Below are 10,913 nucleotides of genomic sequence, written 5' to 3' on the forward strand. Positions count from 1 at the left end.
ATGTTTTTAAAATTGTAGGTTATCTTTCCATTCCGATTATCCTAAACCATGTCTCATAAATGTTCTAGGGCCTCCTCTAGTCGTTCTAGCCAACCTCCAAACTCACCTTCAAATCCTCCACCTATCCCACAAATTCCTATTTCTAATCCCGATGATCCAAACATGACCATTCTCAATTCTTGTTTCAATGAACCCGGTCGTAAACAAAATCTCTACTATAGGTTTTGTCAATACTTTGAATCCTACAAAATCCGGGAAGAACGTATCCCATCTCTTCAAGCCATGCTAGACATAAATTTTCGTCATCTTCCTACTCTTCATGAGTGGAAATTTGACAAACTCTTTGAGCTTGAACCCATTATCTACCATCAACTTGTTCATATCTTCTACTCTAATGTTGTGTGCATTAAAAACTGAGAGAAAACCTTAACCATAGGGATTCGATCCTATCTTCTAAGACGATTCTTTCATCTTGACTCAGAATCCATTGCCAAAGCATTAGGATTAGATAATGGAGGGTTAGACAATGAAAAACTTATGGTAGGATCTCAGTATAAGCGAAGGGATAGTGCAAGTGTTCTAGACCTTCATGACTGTTTTCTTCACCTCATGATCTCTTGGTGGTTTCGACCATCCGGAGGTTGTTACTCTACTATTCGAGCCTTAGATCTATTTTGGCTTCATTGTGTCCAAAATAATCACAAAATTAACCTTCCACATATTATTTTTGCTGAACTTGTCGAAACCGTAAATCTTGTTCCCAATAAGAAATTGTGTTCTTCTTTAGTTTACGGTTGTATTCTTAGTAATCTGTTTAAGAATGATGGGCTTAGAGTAGGTCTTGATGCTTCCTTTCCCCTGAAAAACCAAATCAATCTATTCTCTTTAACTAAATTGGGATGGAAGATCAATGAAGAAACTGGTCTTTGGGTTCGTACCGGTGAGCAACCACATGAAGTTGACGACTCTGACGATGAACCAGAACAACACGAGGAACAAGCACGAGCAGAGGAACAAGCACAACCAGAGTATCAAATGCCTCCATACTTTCGATCCTTTATGGAGACATTCGATTTCTGATATGCTTCCATGGATTCTCGCTTCACTTCCATAGAATCTCATTTATCCACAATGGGAGCTCAACAATTGGAAATTCTCCGGGAGATGCGCACAAATAATGCTTCTATGAATGAACGCATTAATGCACTCTCACATGAGATGGCCGCTATGCGAGCTCATTTTCCTCTTCCCGATCCTCCTACGGATGCTTGATTCTGTGTTATGCTTTAGTACGTTGAACTTGGATATTTGCATTATTGTTAAAACATTTTGAATGCTTTTGGATTATTTATTTTTGGTTGTTCGAACTTATGTTTAATAAATTTGATTTGGATTTCGTGTTTATTTTGCATCTTTAGACATATATGACCAATTATCCATTACATGTTTATGAATATTGATTATGAAACTAATGGCTAACCTCTCTTTTGATTGTGATCTTAGCAGCTTAAGCTTTATATTAATAAATCAATTGGCTTACGTTTTTCAAAATTCTTGTTTAAAACGTTTTTATAGGGTCTTTTTGATTTAACAAAAAGGGGGAGAAAGTGTTAAAGTAAGGGGAGTAGTATTTTTCAAAATCAAAATTCAATTTGAAATTAGAAAATCTTAAAATATTTTGTTATATCAAAAAGGGGGAGATTGTTGAAAACATTTTGATGTTTCGATATAACAAATTAAATTAAAAGAATTTTAATTTTGAAAAATATTTTTCTAAGCATATTCGATATATTAAATCGAATATCAAAATATTACTCAAAGTATTTCAAAGTTCATTTTAAATCCTTACTCAAGTGTAAAATTAAGTTTTAATCTTAAAATAATTTCAAAACTATTTTACAAAATATTTCAAACCATTTCAAAGTAAAAAATTCCAGATTGCTCAGAGGGAACCGATTCCCCCCCCAAGGGGGTACCGATTCCCCCTGAATGGTTTTGCTATGAGAAAAACAGAATGCTCAGAGGGAACCGATTCCCCCCGCTGTTCAACGGTCGAAATATTTGAATTTTACACTTAGGGAACCGATTCCCCATGAGGGGTACCGATTCCCCCACGCTCCAAGCAGAAATATTAATTGTTTTCACACTTAAACGGCTCCAATAACTTCATTAATGATCCCCAACGTTCAGAAGTGATTCAAGGTGTATTTAAACAAGCTTAGAATCCATTGATCAACAAAAAAGAAACAACAAGCAACTAGAATCAAGAGAGAATCAAAGAGAAAGCATCAAACCTCAAGTTTGCGCATTTCAAGCCTATTTTTCAGTCAATATTCATTTTGCTTTCAAGAACACTTATTGTACTCAATTGTATTCATTCTTGAGTGTTCTTTTTTTTTGTTCTAGAATTGTGCAAACAATCTACCATGTGAGGATTTCCTTGTAAGTTTGCAAATTTGTAATCTTCTCTTTGGGAAAGAGTGTTATCAAGAATTGGGGTATATTCTTGAGGGTGTTGTAAGGTTATCTCTTTGGCCTCAAAAGAAAGAACAAATTAGTGAATTTGTTGGAAAATCCTTAGTGTGGATAGCTAAAGTAGTGGACGTAGACTTTGATTGAGAAAGTCGAACCACTCTAAATCGCTGTGCAATTACTTTCAATTTTCTGCAAAAGCTTCCACAAAATTTTAATTGCCAATTCACCCCCTATTGGCCGATTCCGTCAATCGATTAACCCAACAGTTACAGTCAATTAAAACTTTCGAGTTTGATCCCATTCAGCTCGATGACGTATCGACTACTTTCCCGCTAAAATTTAAACCGAAGTCTTTAAGTTGAGAAGAATACCTAACTTGAGGGCCTATCAACCACATGGTGGGGTCAAGGAATTATTTTCCAGTCAAATTTTTAAACAAAGGTCTTTAACCCGAGAAGAAGACCAAAGTTGACTACAATTTGGCAACCAGAAGCCACTATCCGATTTTCCTATGATTTTAACTTCACAACGAAGGATATCGTACCCAAAAGATTGACCCAACTTCACGACGAAGGAGTCATCTGTAACACAGCAACACCGAAGTCTTCATGACAAGTTTCGATCTTCATGATAAGTTTCGGGCTTCACGACGAAGTATCATAGGCTAAATGATGATTCAGAGAGCTACTTGTGAAAACTTTGAGTTCGGTTTCAACTTCGCAATGAAGGATATCGTGCTCATAATTTTTCAGTTCAACGCAATCTCACGACGGGGGAGTCATTTTGTAATTTAATTCAAATTGACAAACCAGTCTTAACGTCGTATTTCAACTCTACTATAGAGGATATTCGATGGGGATTGACCCCTATATGGATGGTGATAAATTTGGATACATTCATGTTAAACGAAAAGTGTGTCTTTTAATCTTTTCCCTATCCCCGTTACACGACTATGGGCAAAGAGGGGCACCTGTAGACCCACTTTTCAGTCCACATTTATATAGTACATATTATATATTATTATAAGAATATTATAAACTAATACATGTTTAATTTTTGCAGACCGAAGCCCATCATCAAGAAGCCTAACACGTGACCCCCTCAGGAGCAACCTGACCTTGAACCGGATCCAGTGAGGCCCAAACCCGAACCAGTAGGGTTTGCAAACCCTAGCCTTTTCCCAAACAGCGCCACAACAGCCACGAAGAGCCCCTCCGATTTTCACGGCGCCAGCACCCATCCCCGGATTTATCGGTAATAAGAAAACAACCAAGTCAAAACGTTTAATCGAAGCATTTGAGTCCCATTAGAACTCTAATCTCACTAAAAATAGCATTTTATTAGTCTATAAATAACGATGTATAACACACGAAAAAAGGGGAAGGAAAATGAAGAAGAGAAACGAAGGGAGAACACAAGGATTCGAGAAAGGAAAATACAGTGTTCGAATCCATTCGAAAAAAAATAAAAATAGATGAGAGAAGATACCTTAACCAAAAGATCATCAGGAAGTCCAAAAGGTCGCCAAAATTTCTTCGTCTTTCGAAGGTAACAACTTAGATCTACGAGGCTAGGTTGATTTCTAGACAAAACTAGGTTGGGTTTCGAGTAGAGGAGATCGAGGGGAACTTTTTGAGGTTCTTTTGGCTACCTCCAATCGCCGGCTCCGTCGTGCGCTGCCGCGGCTTCGCCGTGTTTCCTCTCTCTAACGAGGGAAGTTGAGAGAGTTTTAAACTCCCTCTTCTTTCCCATTTTCTGAAATGAAAACAAATGAGAGAATGAGATGAAAAATGACCATTTTTTGGGTTTATATCCCTCTATCGAAACGACGCCGTTTCACTAGGGACTTTCACCGTATTTTCAAGCGTTGGGTAAATATCCATTTAGGTCCTCCATAGCTTGTAAACCCTAATTATTATCATTTAATGAAACTTCACTTTATTTAATTTCGAGCATTTTAGTTTCAATTCTTATATTTTAGTCACATTATTGTTTGTTATATTATTTCTGTTAATATTTGACTTTGGCCACATTTTTTGTGATTATTTCAATTTAATCCTTTTATTATTTATGGTGTATTTTTGAATTGGGTCAAGATATTTATAATTATTTTATTCCAGTCACTGCTTGGTATCTGGTTAATTATTATTTGATCCTTTACATTTTTTATTTGTTTACTTTATATATATATATATATATATATATATATATATATATATATATATATATATATATATATATATATATATCATTTTCTTATAATTTTAATATTTTTTGTATTTCTTTTTACATTGTTATATATATATATATTATCTTTTTTCTTTTTCTTTTTCCTTTTTGTTTATGTTATTATTATTATTATTATATATGTATTTTTTCTCTTATTTATTCAATTTAACATTAATATTTATTTATTTTTTTCTAAATGTTTTTTTTTTCAATTTTTTAACTTTTTCCACTTTGTTCTTTTTTTCAACTTTTCAACCTTTTCGACTTTTTTCCTTTTTGAATATAAAATTATTTTTTCTAAATGCTTTTTATTTCTTTTTTTTTAAAAAAATTAACATTTTTTACTCTTTTTATTTTTTTATTTCTTTGAAAATTTATTTTCTTCTTTGTTTCTTCATTATTTTTTCTCTTTAAATTTGATTGTATATTTAAATTTTAATTTTTTTTTCATATTTATTTATTTTTATTTTTGTGATCTAACATTCTTTTTGACCATTTTTTAGAGGAATTCCAACCAATCAAATGTAAGTAATTTAAATCGAATTTTTGAAATTTTAATTTTAATTTCAATTTTTCACAATTAAAGACAATCGATAAATTAATTGGTACCGAAAGAGCGGTTCAAGGGTGCTAATCATTCCTTGACTGTAACCGACTCTCGAGCCCGACACATTTCTAGTAAAACGCAGATCAAGTAAGATGGTGTCTGATTAACCTAAAACTTGTTTTTAAATGATCGATGGCGACTCTAATCCAATTATTCACGTCGAAGCCCAATTCTGGGCCCACCCGAAAGACGACTGCAACATAAGAAAAATCTTAAAATTCTTAAAAAAATATTAAATTCCAAAATTCTGAAAAATTATCTTAATTTTGAAGTTTTAGATCCCTAATTTTACTTGTTGCTATCAATCAATAATTCTTGTCCATTTTTATGACGTCGGACCCTCACTACCAATTATATCAATCTCCCTTCATGGAAAATTGACGAACGACATGTCAATCGACCGTCAAACGTCGAATGCAAAAATGTTCATTCGAACGATAAATGAAGAACAAAGAACGATATGCACAATGAAAGAATAAGACTTCAGTGGGACGACAACAATGTGATTATGGATAATAACAACATCACCATCATGAATTTCTTTTTATATTTTTTTTATATTTCATGGATTTATAAAAATAAATGAAAGACATTTTGTACTTGAATTATTATATCATTATCTATCCATTGATTTTGAAATTATAAAAATATTTGCAATTTTTGAATGCACCATTGCATTGCATATACCTCAAACGCAGATGAAACACTATGTTCTACTTTCATTCAGTATTAATGTCAATGATCATATAATAAACAATGACGTTTTCCTATTTCATTTGTGCATAGACAGAGGAACTTACTACTTTATTAATTTTTAAACTAATTTAATAAGTAATGAACATGGTAGGATTCACGGTCATAATTAAGACCAAATATTAAGAGACTATTATATATTTAAAATAAAAATTTTAAAAATACAAGAATAATTTAATTAATATTTAAGCGACGAAATACATAAAATGCTATTATACTAATTTTTTTTAGGAAGGACTGAATGATCGTAAAAAGGGAAATAATAAAAACAAATGATAATACAAACAATCATAAAGTATTATTTTCAGTTCTCTTTACAGATTTATGAAGTATAAAAACATCAAATTACTTTTGTTCAGTAAAAATTAAATCAATAAGGAATTAATATTATATCAACCAGTAATAAGTTAGAAAAGAAAATCTAAAAAAGTTGACTACGACTCAAAATATAAATTTACTTGAAAATGTTATTGTTTATTTGAGATTACGTTGTGACCTGAATATTACAAGTAATCATTTGATTATATATATATTTTAAAAAATAATATATTAGTTATAAATTTATTAAAGTGATATAAATTTCAAAAATAAAATATAAAATAAAGTGACATTGAATGTAATTTAATAAATGACAAAAGGAGGAAGCTTTCAAGTCATATCTTTGAGTCTACGTTTCAGCTCAAAAAATTAAAGGGTAAAATACCCAAATGGTTCCCGATTATAGAGTGATATTTCTTTGAGTTCTCTGACTATTAAAAGTTATAAGATAACCTCTCACTGATAAGACATTATTTTGTTGAGTTTTCTTAGTATTAAAAGTTATAAAATGATCATTTGACTATTCAAATATTCTAAACTTATCATTTTTATTATAAAAATGACTGTTGTTTGAGTTGGACGTTAACATAATGACTAGAATATGATAAAATATGATATCATAATCTCAAAAGACTATCATATCTAGTCAATGTATTAACATCCAACTTAGATGACCATCAAATTTTAATAGAAAGGATCTAGAATATATGGGTAGTTAGGTGACATTTTTATAACTTTTAATAGTTGAGGGACTCAACAAAGTAACACTCAATAATTAGGGATTAGTTTATAACTTTTAATAATTGGAGGACTCAAAAATTAACATGATGTAGTTGGAGGACCATTTGAGTACTTTACTAAAATATGAAATGAATTTGAGGCCCAAGTCGGCTTAATTGCTACTGGTTTTCTTCCCCTAAAATTGACCCACTTTCCTTATCTGTTATGACACCAAAATCCGAACTTTAATATTAAATTGTGTAATTTTTTGCATTTTGTCATTGTAATTTTAAAACCGTCAATGTATGTAATCATATGATAATATCTGTGGGCAATTTGAAAGAGTTTTGAAGATTACTTCGGTCATTGTTTGATTAGATATTGTCCTAAATCCTGATGATATAAGCGAAAACCAAAGTTTTGCTTTCTGTTTTCTGCAACTGGAAAGAAGCAAAAAACATGAGTCATGTGCCCTTCTATTGACCGAACTACCCTTCTCTCTCTCTCTCTCTCTCCCCAGCTAAGACGAAACTTCATTCTACTTCCCTTGCTGCGCCTCTCTCTTTTCTTGCAATGCAAGTGCCATATCAGAGTTCCTCAAGAAACTTCTAAGAACTTCTCTTTTTTCCCCTTTTATATGTTTCTATACATTTCCTAAAACTCATCTTCATCAGCTCTTTCTTTGTTTTTCTTTTAATTTGTTTTTGGTATTTTTTTTGTTTGTAGAGTCGAACTAAAAAATGGGTATGGGAACAAGCAATTTTGTGATCAGATGGATTAACTTCCTTACTATGGTATACTCTTCTTTCTGTTTGTTTTCCTTTTCCTTTTAACTGTGCTATTATCCCAAATGGGTTTGATTTTGAAAATGCTGCTAGGCTAACACATTGTATAAATTTGCAGAAAAGTCACCGTTTTACCATAATTCGCTTCTTATCTAAATGATTATGCTGGAGTAAAGTTCTAGGTCTTGTTGAAGTAAATGAGAAAACTTTGAAACCTTTTGTCTTATTTAAGTTATTATATATGTTTTTCATTGGCAGCTTTTAGCTATAGCTGTTGTAATTTTTGGGGTATGGATGAGCACTCATCATGATGGATGCCGAAAATCCCTTAATCTTCCAGTTTTAGGCCTTGGTGCTTTCATTTTCGTAATGTAAGTTTTCATCACTCTGTTGTTTATGATTACTCTAATTCCCCATCTCTGTATAGAAAACTTACAATTTGTGATGTTTTCCTTGTATTTTAGATCCATAATCGGGTTTTTGGGGGCGTTGAAGAAAAACACCATACTATTGTGGATTGTATCCTTGTATAACTTTGAGTTAATTAAGAATCCAAGATATTTTGTTGCTTTTATTAATTCTTGATTTCATTGTTTGGACTCCCTTGACTCATTGGCTTGCAGTATTTGATCTTGTTATGCATCATTCTAGTGGCAATCCTGGTATTCACAGTGTTGGCGTAAGTATTTTTAACTCGAGCCGAATGTGTTTATATTCAGTCAAGACCTGCGTGGAGAGTGAGTGGATTCTTATGTTTGGTTTTATCTTTTTGGCATTCCTAGTTTAGGTGTATGTGATTTTTTAACTAAGATTTTCTTGTTGATTTCATAAGTCTGCTATCAAATGATAAATAGATGTAGATGTCTCATGTGCTATTCCCTAAATGGTTGTTCTAAATGAAATTACCAATGTATGGTTAGTATGGAGACAGATTATTCTGGTTTTACTACGAGATGGTGATCCAGGGAAACCACTAGTTGTGTCTTATAGCCAATATGATTCCAGTATCTTTCTTCAGACTTCTCGAGCAACAAATGACTGCTGCATTATGCAAATTTTATTTTATTTACAACCTGTTGATAAATTTTTAAGGCTACCTTAATATATACTATTTAATGAGAAATTCTCATGCTTTCTTTGTTTGTATCATTAAAGACCTTTTACCCCCAACTTTTTACAACAGATTTCGAGTCATAAAAATTAATTATATGCCTTTTCTTGTAGGTTCATCATAACAAATAATGGATCTGGTCACAATGTGTCTGGCTTGAGGTAAGGAGATATGCACTTCAATACAAATTGTCATTGCCTCTCGTTTCATTTTGGGTCGTAATTTGTACATTGCAGTGTTTCTTGGTCCCGTGTTTATGCAATTTGTATCTTAAGAAACCGAAAAGCTATCTTCCAACTTCTCTCTCCTTGCACTTGGTGCTTGAGATTTACTTGATCTTCTTATAAAAATGCAATATATGCCAAAACCTCCTTTTCTCTTCCATTATTTTCCTCGATACTTGCCTCGAGTAAATGTACCATCATTGTCTTGTAATTCGGTTCAACATGGTTGGTTTATGACCCTAGTATATTTTTATCTTCTTTGCTTATCAGATACAAGGAGTATCAACTTAAAGACTATAGTTCATGGTTTCTAAAGCAGGTAAGGCTTCAATTTGTTAGGACTGTAAGTTCCACCTTGTTTTACCATATTTACATCTGTCTTTGTTTTTGTCAGCTCAATAATACCGATAATTGGAAACGATTGAAGAGTTGTCTTGTGAAATCGGAGGACTGCAACAACCTAGCAAAACAATACAAGGTCTATATTTGAATTATCGGCTGCTACTTGTTTCCTTGAAATCATTTTTAATGTTTTCAACTTGGATTTTTAGAATCTTAAGCAATATAAAATGGCAAAACTGACACCAGTTGAAGCTGGTTGCTGCCGACCACCATTCGAGTAAGTGTCTTTCTTTTTGTTTTGGGCTGGGTATGGGCTGGACCTTTGTAGTTGCACCTGTAGTTCATCATGTTTATGCATTTGGCTTGAACACAGATGTGGTTATCCTGTGGTCAATGCTTCGTACTACGACTTGAGCTTTCATCCAGTTAGTTCCAATAAGGACTGCAAGCTTTACAAAAATTCTCGGGCCGTGAAATGCTACAATTGCAATTCTTGCAAGTAAGCAGTTTAATGTCCCTGCATTGCATATCATCTACACCATACGTTTCTCACTACCATTTGCTTTCTCCCAATCGCCTTTCAGGGCCGGTGTTGCACAATACATGAAAACCGAGTGGAGAGTTGTTGCAATCTTTAACTTGCCATTATTCGTCGTGTTGGTTAGATTCTTTATACTATTTTCTCTGGCTGTCTCTAATCTCTTTCCCCTGCTACATTAATGAAAAACTAAAATAGCAAGAACTTTTGATTCGATTATGTTCCATCGAGATTATTGCGAATTTGCTTCAACGGCTTTCGTGTTAAAGGCTAATCTTAAATCATATTTGTAATGGCAGTCGATTACTTACTTTGTGGGATGTTGTGCAAGACGGAATGCTGGCCAGACAATGGTATCCAAAGCATGAAACACTACTGAATTGTTGTCAGTTGATTCGATTATCTTGATTATAGTTTCACGGTCAGTAAAACCAGCTGCCATATAAAACAATCAGCTACAAAAGAAAGACAAACCAGAGGCTCTAAATGTTGCAGAGAAGTATGAGGAAGACGAGGATTAAGGAATCATACGTTTATTCAAGTACTTTAGCTAGCAAAAATAATTTTAAATTTTTTTATTTTTATTGGTTTTGAACCTTATGGAGTTGATTATATTTATATATGGGATTTTTAATGAAACTGATGAACCAAAGTCATAAAAATGCAATGTATGCAAGCAACTGGAATGTATGATGGAAGGATATGTTTGTACACGACTTAAGGGTCTTACCCCTGGGAGGGAGTGAGATTGTTTTGGGGATGGATTGGATCAAGCGGTTTAGTCATTTAACTTTTTACTTGAATGAGAACA

At 32.9% G+C, this 10,913-nt stretch overlaps 1 protein-coding gene across 1 annotated transcript; it reads left to right on the plus strand.

Moving 5' to 3' along the window:
• Positions 1-7,733: 7,733 nt before the first annotated feature.
• LOC120171970 (tetraspanin-10-like) lies at positions 7,734-10,628 on the plus strand. The gene is made up of 11 exons (XM_039179562.1): positions 7,734-7,896; positions 8,146-8,258; positions 8,352-8,406; positions 8,511-8,566; positions 9,112-9,159; positions 9,493-9,541; positions 9,617-9,700; positions 9,774-9,841; positions 9,938-10,063; positions 10,149-10,224; positions 10,402-10,628. Exons 1-11 carry the CDS (start codon positions 7,843-7,845, stop codon positions 10,468-10,470), a joined length of 798 nt encoding a protein of 265 aa, XP_039035493.1. The 5' UTR covers positions 7,734-7,842; the 3' UTR covers positions 10,471-10,628.
• The last annotated feature ends 285 nt before the right edge of the window (positions 10,629-10,913 follow it).

This window comes from Hibiscus syriacus, unplaced genomic scaffold, assembly GCF_006381635.1.
Source record: "Hibiscus syriacus cultivar Baekdansim isolate YM2019G1 unplaced genomic scaffold, ASM638163v2 tig00111841_pilon, whole genome shotgun sequence".
Lineage (NCBI taxonomy): Eukaryota > Viridiplantae > Streptophyta > Magnoliopsida > Malvales > Malvaceae > Hibiscus > Hibiscus syriacus.